The sequence below is a fragment of the Gymnoscopelus microlampas genome (genome assembly GCF_963454915.1).
Source record: "Gymnoscopelus microlampas genome assembly, chromosome: 14".
Lineage (NCBI taxonomy): Eukaryota > Metazoa > Chordata > Actinopteri > Myctophiformes > Myctophidae > Gymnoscopelus > Gymnoscopelus microlampas.
This window is the reverse complement of record NC_139951.1, coordinates 36779306-36803200: the sequence shown is the minus strand read 5'-3', so window position 1 is coordinate 36803200 and position 23895 is coordinate 36779306. Positions and strand designations below refer to the sequence as shown.

General features: G+C 44.4%; 1 protein-coding gene across 3 annotated transcripts in view; it reads right to left on the bottom strand.

Annotated features, from left to right (window-relative positions):
• The window catches only part of LOC311060996 (zinc finger MIZ domain-containing protein 1-like), a 227418-nt gene that overhangs the window by 13575 nt on the left and 189948 nt on the right, over positions 1 to 23895 (bottom strand). For all 3 annotated transcript variants that reach the window (XM_084079451.1, XM_084079452.1, XM_084079453.1), the window contains 2 exons: positions 1336 to 1471; positions 438 to 573 (listed from right to left, as the gene is read on the bottom strand). In XM_084079451.1, coding sequence (XP_083935577.1) covers positions 438 to 573; positions 1336 to 1471 — 272 coding nt within the window. The remainder of the gene's footprint in view (positions 1 to 437; positions 574 to 1335; positions 1472 to 23895) is intronic.

The window sequence follows — 23895 nt, the reverse complement described above, 5'->3', positions numbered from 1 at the left end:
GAAAATAGCAGATCTACAACGAGTGTTGTGAGCTTGTACATCTGCTATTTTCAACATTTATAAATTGAAACATCTATTCAATTTGTTTTGCACAGATTCGTGGAAAAAATATACTTCTTGATTATTCGATCAATCAAAAGAAGTAATGGCTTAACCCATTGATACCTGGAACGCTTCTGTGTCACTTTAGATGTCTTTGGCTATTCAAAAATAGCAGATCTACAAGCTCATAGCGCGGCACCGAGTGCCGCACTATGAGCTTGTATATCTGCTATTTTTGAAAAATCTTGAAAACATTTTTTTTTTCTTTTTTTTTTCAAAAAATGTTATGATTTCGATTTTTTTAAAGAATCGCCTCAGGTCTTAAAGGGTTAAATAGATGATGGATAGTGGACCAGGCCTGGTAGAGAGCTGTGTGACTGTGACGTCCCCCTCACCTGACTCTGAGAGGTGTTGGTGACGCCCCACACGGTGGTCACCACCGACAACGATCCCGGTCCCGGCTGGTTGGTGTTCTGCTGCCAGGGATTGGGAACATGATTGGGAACCGAGTCATAAGGAAAGTTCCCATCTCTGGAAGGGAGAAAACAAACAGCATGTTGGCAAAAAGAAGGGAAACGTTTGACGCACTTTCACTGCAGCAATATTTGTTCTGCGGAGCGGCAGCACGCTTACATAACATATGTTTGCTTTTAGACAAACGACAGGCGAGGAGGAAGACAATGCTTTCATTGTACCGAGTACTGGTTGTCAAACGTCGGGCCCGGGGGATCACCAGGGGGTCCAATTGCACCCCTTACGGGTCTGTAACTCTGAGAGTGCACACATGGAACCCCATAAGGGTCCATCTCAAAGTCGAATTAACAATGAGAATTTTACATAGATTGGGGGTCACAGAAATAAAATGATGTTATCAAATGGGGGTCCGTGACCGTGGCCTAATGCATATCAAACTGGGGGTCCTAGAAATTCAAAAAGCTTGAGAATCACTGATACAGAGGACCGCTCTCCATCCCCTCTGTTGTGCTGTGTTGCAACTCTTTTTTCAAATGAGGGGGTCTGCGGCCAAATTACAAGTCAATTTGGTGGTCCTTTAGATGAAAGTGGTTGAGAACCATGCACTGCCATAAGGAACCGTGGAATTCCTGGAGAGTGCTTCAGTCTGTTCAAACTCAAAGAAACACGCGTGCGCACACACACACACACACACACACACACACACACACACACACACACACACACACACACACACACACACACACACACACACACACACACACACACACACACACACACACACACACACACACACACACAGAGCATGGTGACACTGACCCGTGTGAGAGTCCAGGCTTCATGGAGCTCATGGGCGGCTGCATGGGCACCTTGCCCGGAGGCTCGTTCTGTCTGCTCTTCTGGTGGCGGAGGAGGAGGAGACGACCCAGCTCCTCACACCAGGAGGACAGCAGAGCTGCAGGAGAGGACCAGAGAGAGAGAGAGAGAGAGAGAGAGAGAGACACAGAGAGACACAGAGAGAGACAGAGAGAGAGAGAGAGAGAGAGAGAGAGACACAGACACACAGAGAGAGAGAGAGAGAGAGAAAGTGTGTTTTAGAATAGTGGTTCCAAAATTATTTTGAGGGGTTCCCAGATGATTAGCTTAATGTGCAATATTGTTTTCTCACTGAACAGTAAACAAACCTACATACAGTATGAGTGTATACGGGGTATCTGCACATTTCTAAAGTTACAATTTAATGACTTTTAAGACTTTTTTAAATACAAAATTGGCCAAATTGTCAAATATTACGTAAGAAAGAGGAAAATAAATAGCTCACAGCCTGTGAGCTTGTAGTTCGGCTCTTTTCACAATATTTATCTGTGGAACCGAGTCAAACTAAATGTAAAGCCTCAACTCATACATTCCAAGTGCTTGTCAGGGAGGGGGGTCCCCGGTTCACATTGTGGGGTCACGGCCTGAAAAGGTTGAGAACCACTGTTATAGAATAGTGGTTCCCAAACTTCAAGTGAAAATCTATTAGCCGATCTACAAAGCTTGTAGATCGTACATTTTTTCACCATATTTTAAATAGGACTCGGTGGTTCATTCATTATAGATATATTTTGTAAGTTTGAGACACAAGAGTCCATTCGTAGAAAGGTGAATGCAGTCAAAAGTACAATAAATTCTATTGGAAATGTAGTGGAGTGAAAGTCATGAGCTTGAAACAAAAACACGATGCGACACGTTGTGAGCTTGTAGATCTGCTATTTTTGGAACAAAATAGTTTCAGATGGGGGGTCAGCGGACAAATACTTGCCATGAAAATGTTTGAGAACCACTGGTTTAGCAACATTAGGACACAAGCCCAAATAAGCAACTACACTTTAGACACAAGCCCAAAAAAACGCAACCCACAACTACCAAAATTTACAAGCAACTTCACAGAAAAACAAGCTCAAAGTCGCTTATAATAAGCGAACATGGCAACACTGCTGGCACCCTGACGTGCGGAAACAAAGTCATAAATAGGACACCTCATTGGCCACTGGGCCGCACGTCAACCCCCCCCCCCACCCATGTTAAGCAGAGCCACAACTCCACTGCAAGATATATGCCTGAGTTGTATAGAAGTAGACCTAAAGAGACTAACTATGAGACTTTGTTTCTGATTCATAACCATTACTATAACTATATTGTTACAGAGGTGTCCTCTATACCGGCACCTCCTAGGCATCCATACTTGGATGATAAATGAAACGGCTATGCTCTAGGGTCGTCCTTATATGGCGAACGTGTAGGATGACATCATGACACATGATACCTGCCAACCATATAGGGTTGAGTTGAGGCAGGGAAGATCAGATCAGTAATATTCCAGTTCAGTAACTACTAAGTATAGACTAACTAAGAAAGAGTGAAGGCCTTACGAACCATTTGCTCTCCTACCTGATTTCATCTATCCAGCCCCAATCACTAGGGCTCCCGAGAGGTACCGTTCTGATCGACGACGCTCTGGGCAACCTGCTACCAGCAATCTCACTACAAGAACTATCCCTTTATTTAGTTCCCCCTAACAATATGGTATTTTGGTATGGAAAAACCCATTTTTTAAATTTAAGAAAGTATCCTATATCATAACATAAGTATCTAAGTCTGCCATTTATGATGAGTTATGATTATTTTAATTGTGGAGAGACCTCCTGCTTCAATAGACATAACGCATGCGTTATTCCATTGCACAATTGTCTATACTTTTACCTCTGGAGTAGAAGTAAAAGTGTAGACAATTGGAAATACTCCAGTAAAGAAAAAATAACTAAAAATTGTACTTAAGTACAGTACTTGTGTAAATGTACTTAGTTACTTTACACCACTGCATTTAAGTATATCCAGACCATTCCATGGCTTCACTATAGAAAGACTCAGAAGTCGCTGCCACTGCAGGATCCAGCCACTAGGGTTCACTGTTGCCCCACACAGCCACAGAGACTCAAGACCCTTCACTCCTACTACATACATTGGTACTGTATATACCCACCAATCTACCTACAGTACACACACACTGCTGGGCTAAGTTCCCACCACAGAGTGCCTTTTTGATCACATCATGCAGCCCTTCATCTGCAGTGCATCCTTTGCACTGTGCCAACCGCAGAAATACGCTTTTTTTTTTTTAACTCTTTAAGACCGGGAACGCATCTGTGTGTCCTTTTTAGACTTCGTTGGGCTATTCAAAAATAGCAAATATAAATATAGCAAATATCTGCTATTTTTGAAAAATCGTGAAAAGTTGTGCAAATATTAGATTTCTTTTTTCTTTTTTGCATACATTTGTAACTCAAATCTTTGCTTCTGGGGGTTTCTGGAACTAAATATTTTACAAATGTTTGCTTTAAAAAATAATATAATCCAAGATTTTGCCACGAATTTTCACAATGTTTCAAAAATAGCAGATCTACAAGCTCATAGCGTGGCACTCGGTGCCGCGCTACGAGCTTGTATATCTGCTATTTTTGAATAGCCCAAAGAAATCTTAAAAATGACACACAGAAGCGTTCCCGGTCTTAATGGGTTAATGTGTTTGTTTGTCAGCAGCGAGCGGCGAATATCCACCCTGCTGCCAGACACAAGGACAGACAGGCCACCACCACGATGCAGGGAGAAGAAGGGGTGGGGCGGGGTGGAGAGAGAGAACAAGCAAGCAAACGGAGAGATAGAGAGAGTGGGAGAGAGAGAGAGAGAGAGACAGAGAGAGACAGGAAGAGATGAGACAGCAGGCTAATGGGGCTGATATGGAGGAAAGAGCAAACAAAAGCTTCTGACTCCCGTCATAAACATGGCAACCCAGAGATTTAACCACCACACGCCAAACGCACGCACTTGAGTGCTTGCACACACACACACACACACACACACACACACACACACACACACACACACACACACACACACACACACACACACACACACACACACACACACACACACACACACACACACACAGTGGTGTGTTTATATTCGCTCACAGGCGAGCACAAGCACTCTCATAGTGTGCACACATCATGCAGGCACACGGTACACGCTCGTAGCCATGCACGTTGCACGCACGCACACACACACACACACACACACACACACGCTCTCTGTCAGAATAAATAGGACACGAGATGTCCTCGGAGTATTCCCAATTTTGCATGTGAGAATAAAAGGGAATTTCAGCGTGAATGCACACGCACACGCACACGTGCACACACACACACACACACACACACACACACACACACACACACACACACACACACACACACACACACACACACACACACACACACACGCACGCACACGCGCACACACACACACACACACACATACACACACACGCGCGCGCACACCTTATCCTCTCTCTCTCTCCCCGAGCCCCACTTGAAGCGAGAGCATCTCACCCCAAAAGGCACCTCTCCTTTCATTTGAACACTGAGCACACCAGCCTCACTCTGTAAAGATGAGGGCTGGAATACAAAAGACATGTACAGATGGTGCCAGCAGTCTCTCTCCCTCCCTCCCTCCCTCCCTCTCTCTCTGCTCTCCTCTTTTCCTCCTCTCCTCCCTCCTTCTTGAAAGCAGCACGGAGCCCAGGCACAGTGGCAGCTGGGTTTTTTCCTCCCTAGCCTCCCACCCATCTCTCTCTCTCTCTAGTCTCTCTCTCTAGTCTCTCTCTCTGTCTCTCTCTGTCTCTCTCTCTCTCCCTCCCTCCCTGTTCTTGGCAAGGCAGGTGCCAGGAGAGTGAGGAGACAGCCTGCACTGATCCTCTGGAGGATCGATCCCACTCCAACCCCGGCGCACTGACTGAGCTGCTGTGTGGCTATACACAGGGCTGCAGGGCTGGATGGGGGGGGGGGGGGGCTCAGAGGTTGACACAACAACGGGCCACAGAACCACAACCTCTTTCTGAGGCACACTTTCACCCCCCCCCCACCCCTGCAAAAACAAATAAACAAACAAACATGAAGCAGAGAAAAAGGAGGCTCACACAGTACTGGTTACACTCAGTCAAATGGGGTTGTTATGGATTTGATGTTGGGTTAGCATCAGTTAATCCCATTAAAACCGGGAAAGCATCTGTGTCGTTTTCAGATTTTAGCGGGTGGCTTTTCAAAAATAGCAGATGCACAAGCTCACAGCGAGCTTGTGCATCTGCTATTTTTTTTTCCCCCAGTAGTTCTTCAAAGAACTACTGGTTTAGAAGGCTTTTTGTAGAAAATGGGCCTCAGGTCTTAATGGTTTGATTAAAACTGAACCGGGTCTGAGTGTTAGACACTGTTTCTCAACGTCTGGCCCGGGGACCACCAAGGGGTCCAAATGGACCTCTTTTACGTCCATGCACAAATGGAACCGTGCACATGTCCGTGTTTACAGACATTTGTGATAAACTCTCAGTTAAATAAACACTGAGGATTTTGCGGTGTAGATTAAGGTCCCAGAGATTAAATATGAAAATGGGGTCCGTGGGCCTAATCTATATGAAACATGGGGGGTCCTTGAAATGAATAAAAAAAGTTGTGAATCACCCTGTGCTGTTAATCCATAAAAACCGGGAACGCATTTGTGTGTAACCACATAAACAATTATTTTACACTTTGGCTATTCAAAAAATAGCAGATCTACAAGCTCATAGCGCGGCACCGAGTGCCGCGCTATGAGCTTGTAGATCTGCTATTTTTTTGAAAAATCGTGAAAATGTGTGCAAATCTTTGAATATATATATATTTTTAAAGCGAACATTTTTAACTCAAATCTTTGCTTCTGGGGGGGTCCCTGGAACAAAACTTTTTCAGGCCAAATACATATAATTTTGGAGATCCTTGACATGAAAAAGTTTGAGAACCACTGATATAACAAACAACATACATTTTTTCAGAAAACCGTTATAGGATTTAGAAGACATTTAGTAGAATCGGAACCTCAGGCTTTAATGGGTTAAAATAGCCCCCCCCCCCCCCCCCCCCCCCCCACCGACCCCAGCCCCTTCTGATGGAGAGAGAGAGTTTTTCAATTGTGGCTGGCGATCAGCCAGCGTGTTACAGCTCAATTAGGGCCCATTATTTGCCTCCAACAAGGGGTAACTTGCACTTCTCCCTATGTTGATAAACATTGCCACCGCCGCAAATTTTTATATCCACTGAAACGTGTGCCACCACCCTGAGACTGTCTGGATGGCTTGGGGGGGGGGGGGGGGGGAGGTGTGTGGGGTGGGGGGCACCCGTATCCTCGTTACACACACACACACACACACACACACACACACACACACACACACACACACACACACACACACACACACACACACACACACACACACACACACACACACACACACACACACACACAGAGTCACAGACTGACATCAACAGCCCCGGGGACTGTTTTGTTGTTTGCAGTGCGAGAGAAAAAGAGAAACAGGAGAGAGAGAGAGAGAGAGAGAGAGAGAGAGAGAGAGAGAGAGAGAGAGAGAGAGAGAGAGAGAGAGAGAGAGAGAGAGAGAGAGAGGGCGTGAGAGTGAAAGAAAAGGCATAGAGAGAAAAGACAACGGTCTGCTAAAGGAGCCGAGTCGAGCGGAGGAGTGACGATGCGTTTCTCTGGATAAAGAGAGAGAGAGAGAGAAAAAAGGAGCAAGAGAGAGAGAGAGAGAGAGAGAGAGAGAGAGAGAGAGAGAGACCGATAGAGAGACAACGCTCCCCGCCCCGCCACTTAAAGAGGAATTATTCTACCCCACCATTAGATAAAGGGCTTATCGCCCCACAAAATTACCACCTCCACTGAGCCCCCCCGACCTGTTTTAAAGGGGCGGCGCTCTGTCATCGAGTCAAAGGATCAACTTGGGGGTTTGGCATGGCGGGGGGGCGCGGGGGGGGGAGTGGGGGTTGAAGACACCGCCCCCTTTCCACTCCTCCTCGCAATCTCTTTAAACCCCACCCACCACACCCCACAGTCTTCTCCCAAAACGTCTCTCAGGACATCCAGAAGAGATGATGGAACACAAAAGAAGCACTGTTCCTCTCCTCCTCTCCTCCTCCCACGGCCAGCCCTTCAATAGACTCATCTGTACCCCCTCCTCTCCCCCCCCCAACCCCACGACGTCTCCAGTGGTGGAAAGTAACTAAGTACATGTACTCAAGTACTGCACTAAACCCTCTCTAGTACACTGACCTGAGTTGGCTCTGTACTCAAACCACTATTTTTTCCGTCAACACCAAATCTCTTTTGCCAAAAAAACGAGACGTGTTGTGAGCTTGTAGATCGGCTATTTTGGGATAATGTTCCCCCCCATAATATGGATGCTGGGGTTCAAGTCGTTAAAGTACAATTCCGGGGACCACCAGTGGTCCTTGGAGGGCTCCCAGGGGGTCCCCAGCGAAATTAGTTAACATAGCGTCACAATCATTTAAACCACTTAGCTTTGGCTATTAAAAAATAGCAGATATATAAGCTCATAGCGCACACATACATATTTTTTAAAGCGAACATTTTTAACTCAAATCTTTGCTTCTGGGGGGGTCCCTGGCACAAACCATTTTCAGATGGGGATCCGCGGCCAAATGTATATCAATTTAGGGGTCCTTGGCATGAAAAAGGTTGAAAAACACTGCTTTAGTATACGTCAATTTGTCAATACTTATACTTCTACTCCACTACATCTCCGAGGCAAATATTGTGCCCTCTCTCTGTCTCTGTCTCTCTCTCTCTCTGTGTCTCTCTGTCTCTCTCTCTCTCTCTCTCTCTGTGTCTCTCTGTGTGTGTGTGTCTCTCTCTCTCTCTCTCTCTGTCTCTCTCTCTATCCTGACAAGAGGTTGCCAAAAGCTGGAGATAATCGTCTCAGGTGTTTGTATTGTAAAGCCTGTCCACTTCACAGCGGGGAGAGAGGAGAGACCAGGAGTGGATCAGTGGATCAAATCGCCGTTTTACCGCCGACAAGATCACCCCCCCCCCACCCCCCACCACCCCTCCAATGTTGTGTCCCAGCCAGACTGAGAGATAAGTCCTCTCTCTCGTCTGTCCACAACCAGTGGGTGGACCAAGTACTCAGCCCCAGTAGGCTACTTGAGTCAAAGTATAAATACTACTGCGTGTAGTGAAGTCAAATATTACTCCACTACAAGTTTACTTTTGATGCTTTTGTGGGACGCTATAGTGTGATCAAGTAGGGCATTCATTTACACACAAAAAAAACACCACAAGTTCAAATGTGGAGATACTGTAAGAGGTTTCTGCCCCGACAAGCAACGATATAGAGCAACAAAGGTTTTTCCAGAAAACTTGTTATAAGATTTAGTCTGCATTTGTAGAATCGCAGAATTTTCACTTTTTTCGCCATTCTGTCACACAAAAGTAAAAATAGCCGATCTACAAGCTCAAAACGCGTCGCAGCGCGACGCGTTTTGAGCTTGTATTTTTGCTACTTTTGAAATTGGAATCCAGATTTCTTTTTTGCTATTTTTGAATTGGAATCCTGAAAAGTTACATTTCTATTTAATTTCAAATGCATTTAGTTATACTTATGTTAACTTTATGAACTTACATGCAAATACATTGGATATAAAAAAGACAATACTAGTCATTAAGCTACTAATATAAGTAATTAAAGCGGGTCATGTTTGCATGTTTGGAATTCTAACAGCTGAAATCAATAATATATCAGTATTCCGATATTAACCTGCGGGCCGCATTAAGGACGTTTTTTTTCCCAAGGGGGCGGGATCAAAACAGGTTAGACCTACAACCAACTACCAAGTACAGTCTCCCATATTTGAATACTGGGCCCTGATTGGTCACCCCAGACTTCGGGAGCAGGAACGGAGCGGTGCCAGAGCCAAATCGCAGAGGGCAATTATTTTTTTTGCACTGGCAGATTCGTCTGGTCCTATAGGCTACTACTGTCCACCAATAACAACCAAAGCTTATCCCCGTTTGCCTTGGTGGTGGTGGAGGAGGAGGAGGTGGAGGTGGTGGTGGTGGAAGAGGGGGTCCCTGGGCCCCCCCCGGCCATGGTAGGGCCCTGTATTGATATTCTGGTGCTCAGCTGCAGCATCCTGATGGTCAGCCACAGTGAAGGCCAGGAAATGCATCAGTCTGCAGGGATTGGATGGCTGCTTCACTAGCCACGGGGTCTATGTAGCTTCCAGCTTCTCTCTCTCTCTCTCTCTGTCTCTGTCTGTGTCTCTCTCTCTCTCTGTCTGTCTCTCTCTCTCTCTCTCTCTCTCTCTCTCTGTGTCTGTGTGTCTCTCTCTCTCTCTCTCTGTGTCAGAATGCCCGGGGGACACATGACAAATGACATGGACTGCCTCCCTGACAGTTGTTCAATGCTCTTTCCAATGATAATGCAACCCACCCGCCTGCTCCCGGGTTTACCCCCCCAGCACACACACACACACACACACACACACACACACACACACACACACACACACACACACACACACACACACACACGCGCGCGCGCGCGCGCGCGCACACACACACACACACACACACACACACACACACACACACACACACACACACACACACACACACACACACACACACACACACACACACACACCTCAAGAGGAAGTGGGGTGGGGGTGGGGGGGAGAGAGAAAGTGTGTGTTCCATCTCGACCGCCACCAAAGCGAGACCACTTTCTAAAATGAGAAGGGAATGGGAGCAGACGTCTCTACCGTAAGTAAACGGGGAAAGGAAGACCAGGATGTTCTGAGGGACCGTTTGAAACAAAGTACTCACGCAGCTAAATCTAGAGCCCAGTGCATCTTTTTACACTCTCAGGATTTTTGGCGTGCAGGAGTGAGTATTTACAAATAGACCAGTGGTCCGGGGACCACCAGCGAAATTAGTTAACATAGCGTCACAATCATTTTAAACCACTTTGCTTTGGCTATTCAAAAATAGCAGATCTACAAGCTCATAGCGCGGCACTATGAGCTTGTAGATCTGCTATTTTTCTGAAAATGTGTGCATTATCTTTGAATATATATGTTTTAAAGCGAAACATTTTAACTCAAATCTTTGCTTCTGGGGGGGTCCCTGGCACAAAACGTTTTCAGATGGGGGTCCGCAGACAAATGTATAACCATTTAGGGGTCCTTGGCTTGAAAAAGGTTGACAACCACTGAAATAGGGCTTAGCTGGTTCATGTACAGTGTGTTTTGTAATAATAATCTAAATGGTAATTTGTAAGTAAAGCTGTCAAGTAATCGTAGTACAATATTTGCCTTTGAGATGTACTGCAGTGGAGTAGAAGTATAAAGAATCAAAACATGGAAATACTCTAGTATTGTGTGCTAGAGTATTTACCTCCAATTTGTACTTAAGTACAGTACTTACTAAAACGTACTTAGTTACTTTCCACCACTGTCCCTACCTCCCTCCCCTCCCCTCCCCTCCCTGGCAGGCAGCAGGTATGGCAGATGCCCAGGGCTCTCCTCTCTCCAAACCCACCCCCCCCCCCCCCCCCTCTCCCCTCCCCTCTACCCCCCCTCCATCCCATAATAGACACCTGCTCCCTCATCAGCCCCACAGCCCTGTGGACTCCCACCTGGCCCCGTCCCAAATGGCTGGGTCGAACCCCGGCTCGCCAGACCCCCCCCCTCCCCCCCACCACCCCCCCCCCTCCTCTCACAAACATACACATTTACACAGCTCTCTCTCTCTCTCTCTGCGATAAATCAGCGTTTCATTTTTAACCCATTAAGACCGGACAGGGAAAGCATCTCTGTGTCATTTTAGATTTCTTTGGCTATTAAAAAATAGCAGATCTACAAGCTCATAGCGCGGCACCGAGTGCCGCGCTATGAGCTTATAGATCTGCTATTTTTGAAAAATCGTGAAAATGTGGGCAAATCTTTTAATATATATATTTTTAAAGCGAACATTTGTAACTCAAAATCTTTGCTTCCGGGGATTCTACAAATGTCTTCTAAATCCTAACAGTTTTTTTTTTTTAAACGTATGTTGCTATACATCAGTGGTTCTCAAACTTTTTCATAAGGACCCCCAAAATTATACGTATTTGGCCACGGACCCCTCCATCTCAAAATATTTTGTTCCAGGGACCCCCATGAAGCAAAGATCTGAGTTGAAAAAAATGTTTCAAAAAATATATATACTCAAAGTTTGCACCAATTTTCACGATTTTTCAAAAAATAGTATATCTGAGCTTGTAGATCTGCTATTTTTTGGAATAGCCCAAAGACATCTATAAAATGACACAGATGCGTTCCCGGTCTGAAGGGGTTAATAGGGAGTTTATATAACGCGGCGGGCTGAGGGCCGACGGGGAAATCTCCGCGCAGTATAAACCTGTCTGACAGAATCACGACCTTCCAAATGGTTTGTTTTGAAGACGTCGGTGCCAAAAAAAAAAAAAAAAAGGGGGGGGGGGCTGGATGGATGGAGAGAGCAAACAAAAAGACCCAGAGGCAAACTAACTAAGAATGGCTCTCTAGTGGGGGCTCGCTGCACTCTAGTTTCTTTCTGAGGAGGGCTCTGTTCACATTCTGTTTCTGGCTGAGGCTTGGGCCTCCCTCCCTCCCTCCCTCCCTCCCTCCCTCTCTCTCTCCCTGGCCCTCACGGCCCTCTCTCTCCCCTCCCGGACTAGACTGCGTTCTGAATGGACCCGGGCCTCCTGCAGGCCAAAGTCAATTAACCCCTTAAGACCGGGAACGCATCTGTGTCATTTTTTTTAGATTTGGAGCTAAAAAAAGCGTTATTTTTTCATACTTTGGCTATTCAAAAGTAGCAGATTTTTAACTCAAATATTTTCTTCTGGGGGGGTTCCTGGAACAAAATATTTTGAGATGGGGGGGTCGGCTGGCCACATTCATGTAATGTTGTGTGGTCCTTGACATGAAAAAGTTTGAGCACCACTGATATTATAGCAACAATAGTTTTTTTTTCAGAAAACCGTTAGGATTTAGAAGAACATATTTCGTAAAATCGAACCTCAGGTCTTAATGGGTTAAAATAAGAGAGTGGCTAGGGAGCCCTTGCATCCCCCAGTTACTGAATGCACCTCAGAGGCCAGTGCAAAGCATTCATGTCTGGCTCTCTGGCCATAGAATTGCTCCCCATATGGGCCCTTGCAGGCTTCCTGAAACTCTAAAAATGTTGAGTTTTTTTTTTACCCTCCATAAAATAAGGAAAACTACACAAATAATTGGTTGCTATATACGCCCAGTTGATTCAGTAGTTATGTAGGCCGGGCGCCAAAGGGGGAAGAAGTACTAAAATGTTTTACTTAAGTAAAAGTATCAATACTGCAATGTAGACATACTCTGTTACAAGTAAAAGTCCGGAATTCAAAATTGACTTGACTAAAAGTACCAAAGTATTGGCATCAAAATATACTTAAAGTACCAAAAGTAAAAGCACTAAAATGTTTGAAAACAGCAGATCTACAAGCTCACAACGCGTCGCGATGCGACGCGTTGTGAGCTTGTAGATCGGCTATTTTCAAAATAGGGCTAAAGTGGTTAATGTATGTTTTATAATATAATCATTTATATCTGAAAAGTAACTAGTAACTAAAGTTTTCATACACTTGTAGTGGAGTAAAAGTACAATATTTGCCTCTGAGATGTAGTGGAGTAGAAGTAAAAAGTATAGACAATTGTAAATACTCCAGTAAAGTAAATTTCCACTACTGCCAAACTATCCCGAGTACCGCGCTATACATCGTAAATCATCCGTTTTTTGCACACTAGCCTTAGCTGGTCTCTGACACCAGTCACCATGGAGCCATATAGACGGCGGCCTGGCAGCCATCAAACCCTCTCTCTTTGTCTTTGACCAGATGCCACAAATTATTCATCGATGCCAATTTGATAATGCAATGGAAACGACTCGGTGGGCACTGGCCTTCTCTGTGTGTGTGTGTGTGTGTGTGTGTGTGTACATGGGTGTGTGTGTGTGTCCATCCACACAGTCCTTTTTTTTCCCTGGCAATGATTGGGTATAACAGGTTACAGACCTGTCAGCCCATGACAGGCCAACATGTTCAGCTGTGCTAGTTTCTCATCCATGGTGGGATAATTAGGGCAAAGCACAAAGTACGGTACACGGGCTCGGCAAGAACTCACAGACTTTGCGCACGTCTTGACCGCTTTCAACCTGGCCCTGTCCCTATTTCGGGCATGTCATAATAAGCACGAATTGGCACTAAAATAGCTAAAATAGCGGATCTACAATCTCGCAGCACGTCGGGATGTGGTTATTTTCGCAATTCGCTGTACGATGAGTTCCATAGGGCTTAAAAAAACACGTGCCAAAAAAATCTACATCTCTGATCACCTTCTCGACACTCAACGGCACTTTTTTTGGGGGGGAAACAGCAGAAGATAGACGTGGGGTATTTCTTGTTGCCAAAATTACACTCACACAATTTGTAAACAGACTTAATTAGCTCCAGTTCCAAACTTTGCAAAAGTGGAGCGAGCGAGCCATCCCACATCTCTTGACACATTTATTGTGACTCATTAATTAATGTGGGCAGCGAGTTGGCAGTGGGATGCGGTGATGAGTGTCTGTAGATGCACGTGAATGGCCTAGGGATGCAACATATAGACATTTTGGCTGATAATCAATTAAATGCATGATCAAATTGGCTATTAGCGATATTGCTATACAAGTTCCCAGTAGGATTTACCTTACACCTGTTAGGCCTATATAGTAACCGTTTCTGGGTGCAGATGCAGACTGCAAAAAAAATGTTGCATTCTTATTACCTGATTTATTTACATTTTTCCAACTTTGTTCTACAGGTATAGACCCTTTTGAAAGCTTCCCCAGAAAAAAAACGATCTAATCTGCAGCCTTCAACCATCACAAAGGGATGGTTTCACATTCAAACATAAATGCAATACAAATTTGTCTCACAGCTTGTAGGTTGGCTATTTTAGATGCCTCATTCACACAGGTTGAAAAAAAGGAACATATATGCGTCCCAGTCTCAGCGATAGAAATCATATCAAATGGAGCCTAATGAATATCAAAACTGGGGGTCCTTGAAATGAAAACGTGTAGGACACCTACAGTATACTCCTCACGTGCGTCCCTTCCTCCCCTCCCCTCCCCTTCCCTTCCTCTCCGGGAAGCCGGTGTGACGTTGGAGGCCTGTCAATGAGTACTTAGGCCCATCGCCTCATGGGGAGCCAGACTAGCTGGCTATAGCTTTTATGAGCCTCATTGCAGAGCCTCTGCCCCGGCTTAAATACAGCCTCCTGCTGGACACATGGCCACGGTGTCGTGCCATGTACCGTCCTGCGAGGAGGAGGGGGGGGGGGGGGGGGGGGTGGGCGGGGGTGGGGGCTTGGCCGCGCTTGGCTGCGTGCCAAGAAGGTATTACTGTGGGCCAGGAGCATATGTGGCCATGTGGAGGCCAGCAGCGTGAGAAGGCGCAGAGAGCAGGCGCAAACGCTGTGGATTTAGATTAAAATCTTGGGTTTGCCGTTTTTTGATATCCTGTGTTCTTTGTTGCTGCAATGTCAAAAAGCCTCTGACTGCTTCTTATACGCATATGAAAAAGCAAAACCTATCATTTCACTTTTAACTTTTTAACTTTCCCCTATTTTGGCCATGTCATTATATAGGCGTAAACTGTTGTTATTGTATTCTTTTATTAGTTATTTTCAGTGGTGGAAGAAGTACTCTATAGTATATTTTACTTAAGTAAAAGTAGCAATACCATGATGTAGAAATACTCTGTTACAAGCAAAAAGGCCTGTGTTCCAAATACTACAAGTAAAAGTACAAAAGTATTGGCATCAAAATATACTTAAAGGACAAAAAAGTAAAAAGTACTAGAATGTTTGAAAATAGCAGATCTACAAGCTGCAAATGTTCAGAAATAGGACCATGATCAAGTTGGGGTCTCGCATCCCGATGTGACATGTCGTGAGCCTGTAGATTGGCCGTATTCGAAAAGTTCAAAAGCTTGATTTTAATCAAATCGGTTTGTGAGTATCAAGAAACCTCACAATGGCCGTGTCAGTGTGAGTTAATTTACATGACTAGATCAGACATATAGCTACCTGTGAGAATCCCAAAAGGAGAAGAAAAAAAAAATCAATAATGTCACAGATAAGATGTTTATCTTTCAAATAAAGTATATGTTCCCAGAATTCTGCTGAGGATTAAAACTCCCTCTTCAAGAGAAATCCATTTGGCGCTCGCTGAATACTAACTGGAGCATAAGATACGCCACCATCTAAAGCTGATTTTATGCAGATTTCAAACACCACAGCGGTTCTCCTTTCCTGCTCGTGCTTGCACGGTAACCAACCTTTGCAGAAGTAGGCCAGTGTTATAAGAGATAATCTCTCTTGGCATAAAGTACAAATCGCTTCCTTTAAAAAAACAAAAAACAGGCCATGCCATTCTGTGTGGCTGAAAAACACTAAGGTGGAATCTGTAGCGTATTTGCTTCCCTGCTGAGAATTAATTCCACCGTGCATTAAATCCCACAACGTTCACCCCCCACCCCCAAAAGTCTATCTCCAATCTGTCAATGCACGTCTTTCCTTGCAAGAGGTATAAGCTGATTTGGAGACACACGTCCTCCAAACCTACATCTTTTTAGGTCTTAATTCAGCGGCCTCAACAAGGCAGTACAAATCTGTATTGATGAACACTATATTAACCTGTGGTGGAAGAAGTACTAAAATGTTTTACTTAAGTAAAAGTATCAATACCCTGTATTGTAGAAATAGTCTGTTACAAGTCCGGTTTTAAATATTTGCTTGAGTTAGAGTACAAAAGTATCAGCAAGTACCAAAGGTAAAAGTACTCATTGTGCAGAGGTGCCATTTCAAAATGTATAAAACTCTTTTGAAAATAGCTGATCTACAAGCTCACAATGCTATTTTCAAATGGCCAAAATATATATAGGGCTGAAGTGGTTAGTGTGTTTTGTAATAATACTCAAATAATACTACAAAGTAACTAGTAACTAATGTTTTCATATAATTGTAGTGGAGTAAAGTACAATATCTTCCTCTGAGACGCAGTGGAGTAGAAGTAAAAGTATAGAAAATCGGATAAACTCCACTAAAAGTAAAAGTACCTGAAAATTGTACTCAAGTACAGTACTTGGTTACTTTCCACCACTGTTAACTGGAGCCTACAATTACGTTACCAAATCGAGACAGGAAAACTGTATCAGATTGTTTTGTATCAGGAAGACGTCAAGCAATCAGAACCAAACCAACATCAGATTCATCTGTAAAGGGAGAGAGAGCACTCTCTCATCTGAGAGGTCAATATAGTGGCTCCATCACAGCTGACTGCCACGGTACACAGTGTGTGTTTAACGCTGCGTGACACTGTAACCAGATTATCAGATATAGAGGGCAAACCAGCCAAGAAAGCAGCTCACAAGATCCAGACCGGGGGGGATATAACACACTTTTCAGCTCAATTCCCACAAGATACAGTTGGCGTCTCACTGTCTATAACTGTCTCACTGTCTAACTGTCTCACTGACTGTCTCCCCACGCGACCCAAACTACATTATGAATTCACCACTAGTGCTACTACTAGCATGTAGTTAGCCTACTAGCTAACTACTAGTACGCTCACAACATGTCTTGATGTGAAGCATTGTGAGCTTGTAGATTAGCTATATATACAGTATATATTTTTAGTTCTGAAAGATGTTAGCGTGTAAAAACAATATCATATTTTCGGGGGAAATATCTTTTAGAATAATAATTAATCATTTAATTTGTGTAAAAAAAGGGGGGGGGGTTTACTCATGACCCACAAAAATGGGTCCGTGACTATACAAGCTAGTACTACTAGCATGTAGTAGCCTACTAGCTAACCACTAATGCATGCTCACAACATGTCGCGATGTAGGCTATATGTATATACTGTATACAGTGTATATATATATTTATTTATTTTTAGTTCTGAAAGATCTTAGCGTGAAACAAATTATCATATTTTTGGGGGGAATATCTTTAGGAATAATAATTATAAAAAGGGGGGGATATTCACTCACGACCCATAAAAACGGGTCCCGTGACCCAGAGATGGTCCCGAGACGAGACCCAGTGTTTGGGAAACACCGTTCCAGACACACCGTTTCCCCGAGCAACAGGCTGCTATTAGCGAAGCCCACGGCCCTTCTAAGCCCCTCGTCTACAATGATACTAATTAGGCGTTGAGAGCAGATGTGCCCGGACTGGCGTCCACCTCGGGGGGGTGGGGGGGGGCGATGGGATGGGGAAGGAACGCTGCCGGGTGGGCGCGGTGGCACGCGCCGGTCGCCCCGCCGTCACCTGTGACCTTCTTCACAGTGGGCATGGGGGGTCAGAGCCCGCCGTTTAAAAGTGCAGTGAAAACACACACTGGCAGCGCCCGGGTAGCATGCTGACCCCCCACCAGGGCTCATTAGAGCCGTCCATATGTGCACGCCGCGCCCGCCCCGGCTTTTAAAGGTGCAGTCAGTGATTTTCTTTTGTTAAGATACTTTTTAAAGTGGCGCTATATTCTGATAGTAATCATTGCTATAGAGCAGTGGTTCTCATTCAAAGGACTGAGAGTGTACAAATGGAACCAAGTGGACCTGTAGGAACCACTAACAGGGTCTCCAGGTCTCTCTGGCTCTTTAGTAAACAGAAAATGCATTTTCAGGTCGGGATACGAATTTGGTGAGCAGAGCAAATCTGAACTGGAACGGCGTAAAAAATCGAGGCTGATAAATGGGTACCGTCTCCTGGGGACCCCCCAGATATTGAACAAACACCCTAAAGCAATGATTGCTGTCATAATACAGAGCTTTACTTTATAACCAAAAATATCACTCACACAATACCTTTAAGAAGACACCTGACCTTGTGGCAACATGGAATACAATGACAACTCTTAAGACTCTCCAAGCGTTTTTTCTTTTTTTTGCCGTGTATTGAGGAGGGCTTTGAAATGAAACAAGCAAGAATCAACAAAAAGGTGACATGGGTTTGTTTTGCAGCCTGATGCCTTTTGATGATGAATAACCCACAAGCAGGGGGGCGACAACAAACAAAAACAAAAAACCAATACGACGTGAAAACAACCATGCTTCATAAAACTCCCAGCAGACAACGGATCAGCAGCCAATGAAAGCTCCACGTTGGCTCTCTGTTCAATATGACACAACCATGAAGCGCATCGACCGGAAATAGCCGATCTATACGCTCACAACTGCGTCGCCAAGCGACGCGTTGTGAGCGTATAGATCGGCTATTTCCGGCGAGCGATACACCTCGCTCAGGCTTGATGCATGACGTTCCCCCACAGTGCGGCACACGGCCAACACAGTCCTATGACGAGGGAACTCAAAGTAAAGACAGATAATAATAATAATAATGATGATGATGATGGTTGAAAAGCCAATGTTTCATGACGTTTCTGCACAGCACTGCAACACATAAAGTACCTGAGTCAGTCTGACATCTCCTGCAGGTGCTGGTCTCTGTAGGGTTTAAATTTAATATTTTTACTATGGTTGGCAATGCAATACTGTTTTCACACATTTCTGATGTACTCAACAAGTGACGGACGGACGGACGGACTGATGACATATTTGTGGTTGTGGACTGTCTCCTTTTAGAGCCCGGCGACCGATGCAGATCCTGAATTTGGAGAATCCTAGACCACTGATTACCGATGTTTTGACAGATATTTTGTCAAAAACAACTTCTAAGTTGTATATTGAATATATATATATATATTCTTATATATTGTTAAAGTTTCTACTTGAGAACATTGCATTTATAGCAAACAAAAAAACAAACATGATAGATAAAAAATATATATTAAACTTCAAATATGGATATGTAACTTAGTTACAATGAACAACCAAACTGGTGAGCTTGTAGATCTGCTATTTTTCTTTAAAATGTTTCACCTATAACTACATGCCCAAAATAGGGACAGCAAATTTAAAGTGTTAAAAAAATCGGGACACACAATTGACGAAAACGTTGATAAAAAAAAAGTCAAATAATGGCTGAATATATCGACCATCTAGCTTCCTTGTCCTTCTGACACCCAGTCTGCGAGGTGATTGGATGATGGACACCGAGTCTGCGAGCTGATTGGATGAGGGGACACCCACATCTGCGAGGTGATTGGATGAGGGACATGTGGTGCTGCTTTACAGGGAGTGAGGCACTCTGACTCGCTCCATCAGATCTGGAATTTTCATTTCATTTTCATTTTCAATAAAAAGAAAATTGTTTTTTTTTGTCTGTGTAAATACTGAGAGGCAGGCTGAAGTATAGTGGTTTAACATAGCTTCATACCGACAAATGTAATCCCTCATAACTGCCTCAGTCTAATTATCTGGCTTCCTCTCAAGTGCCTCTCAACCGGAGGCCACTTCCATTCTCTCTGCTAGGTAACGTACTCTCTCCTCTACATCTGCAGTAAAGTGAGTAAAGTGCTTCCTCCTTTCCCCCGCTTCATTGACAGGGGTTCTCAAAGTGGGGTCCTTGAGGGGGTCCCCAGCAAAATGAGCTAATATACCATCAAAATCAGTTTTTAACCACTTTAACCCTATTTAACCCATTAAGACCTGAAGCCGATTCTACAAAATGTCTTCGAAAAACAGTTTTCTGTTTCTATGTCAGTGGTTCTCATTTCCATGTCAAGGACCACCCAAAATTAGATGTATTTGGCCACAGACCCCCATCTCAAAATATATTGTTCCAGGGACCCCCAGATGCAAAGATTTCAGTTACAAATATTTGCTTTGAAAAATATATATATTCAAAGATTTGCATACATTTTCACCAAAAAAAAGCAGATCTACAAGCTCATAGCGCGGCACTCTGTGCCGCGCTATGAGCTTGTAGATCAGGGGTCCTATGACATTGAAAATGTTTTGAGGAAACACTGTTATAGATTATATCTAACGCCCTGCATGCGAATGGCGGGAACGAACGTGTGTATGATTAATTCTCATCTGTGCCCAACCAATGATTAATTAAGACCAATTAATGTCCCACCCACCAAATGCAGCTGCCGGACCGATTGTTTTGTTCTCCGAGGGGGTTTACAAATAACTAGCATGTTGAAGAGGGCTTGTGTGCGTTCATGCCTCCCTCCTGTGTGTGTGTGTGTGTGTGTGTGTGTGTGTGTGTGTGTGTGTGTGTGTGTGTGTGTGTGTGTGTGTGTGTGTGTGTGTGTGTGTGTGTGTGTGTGTGTGTGTGTGTGTGTGTGTGTGAGGCCACCAGGCTGTCAGGGAGTGAAGACCTACAGTAACACACAGAAAAATATACTGCTTCTTTAAATCAGTGCTTCTCAACCTTTTCAGGCCGTGACCCCCCCAAAATAATCATATTTGAACTGGCGGAACCCCCCTCCCCCCCACCCCGACAAGCACTTGGAATTGTAGGAGTTGAAATGTATTTTGACTCGGTTCCACAGATAAATATTGTCTGCCAGTTTTAGCAAAGAGTTTTGGTGTAGAGGGGAAAAAGAGCAGACCAAGCACAGAGCCACGTCTGAAAATACACATCCAACAAACAAACCAACAAAACCATTAATTTACACAACATTGATGACACAGTGCTGTCAACAAAGTCTATGAAGCTATCTGTGAAACCTATTGTATGAAAAGGTTTCATCTGTATCACAATTTTATACAATATGTAGTGGTGGGGGGGGGGGTCCCTGCTTCATCTATCTCTCTCAGCTAAGGGGTCCTTGGCCTGAACAACGTTTTCCCAAACTGTGGGCCGGGGACAATAGGATGAGATATCAGAGCCGGGGCGCCTGATGGAGGGGAAGGGAACTGGTTGGAATAACGTGTTCCTTCCACGCGCTACGCTACGTCCTACCGGGGAAACTCCCCCCTGTCAGGTGACAAGAAGGTCAGTTGGCTCTCATGCATTGAAGGAGGCATGAGCTCGGCCCTGGCCTCCCTAGGCTGGTGGGGGGAGTGTAGCGCCCAGGATCACTTAGAAAATTGGCACCGGGTGAAAAATAAGGGTTACAAAATCGTGGGATAAAAATTAGGGGGAAAAAATTATGAGATATCAGAAAGAACACTGAAATCCCAAGTGCAACCAAACTGAACCTGCTTAGCATCACAGTACGCGCATGGCAATCGTCAAATCACGGTTTCGCAACATCAGACAAAGTCCTGGAGATGCCGTCAGACATGTCACTTAATGCATCATTACGGAGTGGATGACAAAAGCTCCAATCAAATGACAATCATAATAAACCAGAGTCTTTTCCTGTGTTTAGATGAAATGGATTGGCTTTTATCGAAGCCACATGGGGGGAAAACAGAACTGCCTCTGCAATGCACTGCCAAAGGAATAGCGAAGATTCCTCACGCAGGCTGAAAACTGATGTTTTTGTTTGGCGGTTTTTCATGAAAACCCATGGCTAAACTCCACTGGGAAGATGTTAGTGGGATTTCACAACTTGAAAACATGGCCAATACCGAGGACAAGCGTTTCATTGAGACAAACAACCCCCCCATGCCCCCCCCACGAAAAAAACACACACTAATGAATGGTTGGAACAGCGAAGCATAGTGAGTCAAACATCTGCTTACCAACACTCCCTGTTGCAAAACCCCTCTTGTCTTAGCATGTTGGGAACTGTCTCTCCCACACACACACGCACACATGCACACGCACACGCACGAATCACTGAATAATACACAAAGAGGAGCAACTGCTATGTTTGGATGTAGGAATATATTTGAGATCACTGGGCTCATTATTTACTAATTACAACAGAAGCCTGTGTGAGTGAGAGAGAGAGTCTCTGAAGTGATGGTATAAAAACCCACATCTTGGGAGAGAATAAACAAAATCCTTGTAGGTGAAGTTAACTGAAACAAGAAGACTAGAGGGCGGTTCAAGCACTATAACTTATAAAATACACTTTTAAAAAGTGGATGGCAGAGTTCACACCACAACTATAACAAAGACAATAGTGAAGAATATAGTTATAGTGAATAGTGATTACTGTGAGGGGCCCTCGACCCATTGAAACCTGAGGCCGATTCTTCTAAAACAGTTTTCTTAAAAAACGTATGTTGCTATATCAGTGGTGCTCAAACATTTTCATGTCAAGGACCCTCAAAATAATACGTATTGGACCGCGGATAGTTTTGTTCCAGGGACCCCAAGAAGCGAAGATTTGAGTTAAAAAACGGTTGCTTAAAAAAATGTATATATTCAAAGATTTTCAAGATTTTTTCAAAAATAGCAGATCTACGAGCTCATAGCGCGGCACGAAGTGACGTGCTATGAGCTTGTAGATCTGCTATTTTTTAACAGCTAAAGTATAAAATGACACAGATGCTTTCCCGGTTTTAATGGGTTAAGCATCTAAAAGCCCCGCTAGCGCCCCTAGAGGCTGTGCTGCTCCTTAACACCCAACTGAACCAAAGTGAACTGATCCGATTGATAATACTGCCGTTTTTAAGACCCCTAGTATTCACACATAACATGCTTCCTGAAGGAGGTGCTAGAGGAAAGGCCAACGTGATCACCACCACTGCCAGCAGTAGAGGTCATTCTCCCAGGAGCATAAAAGGCACAATAAAGCAAGATTCCACTGCAATCCAAGCCAGTAGTTTTTTTTTAGAGCTATGTTGTTTGGGAACAAAATGTTGGATGAACCGACCAACCGACAGAAGCCACTGAGCCTTAGAGACGGGCTAATGGGCTAAAAAACTAAACTATGTTCTGTTAGTCGCACAGGGCAGGCAGTAATGTGGTGCTGACTGTGTCTATAACAACCCACAGTGCAGTGTTTTCTTAGAGAGTTCCATGCGGGCACTAATGAAATCTCCCGTCGAGTGCCAAGATTCCCAAATATTGTGAGCCAAAACAGTCTCCATGGATCCTGATGTGGGTGTAGTACCAGCAGCATTTCATCTGACATAGTGACACTGTGGAAGTTTGATTAACCCCTTAAGACCATGAGGGCGATTCTACAAATTACTTCTAAAATCAGTAGTTCTCCAGCTTTTCCGTAATTCAAATTTTAAATGTTCTAACACGAAGTGACGCGCTGCGAGCTTGTGCATCTGCTATTTTTGAATAGCGAACGCTAAAATCTTAATTGACGCAGATGCTTTCCCGGTTTTAAAGGATCAATGACAGGCATATCTAACTGCTAAACTAATATTATGCCCCTGTATTATGCCCCCCCTCCCCCCCTTATTTAGAGAACCACGTAGACTAGATAGGGAGTATACAGACCCATAAGATGGCTACAAAATGCAATGAAAGCCTGTGTTCTTGTGCTGTGTTGTCCCGTTTCATTGGGCCCGCCGTTTTAGTGTGTCAAACGTCCGAACCCATCAATTGCACTGCCGGTAAA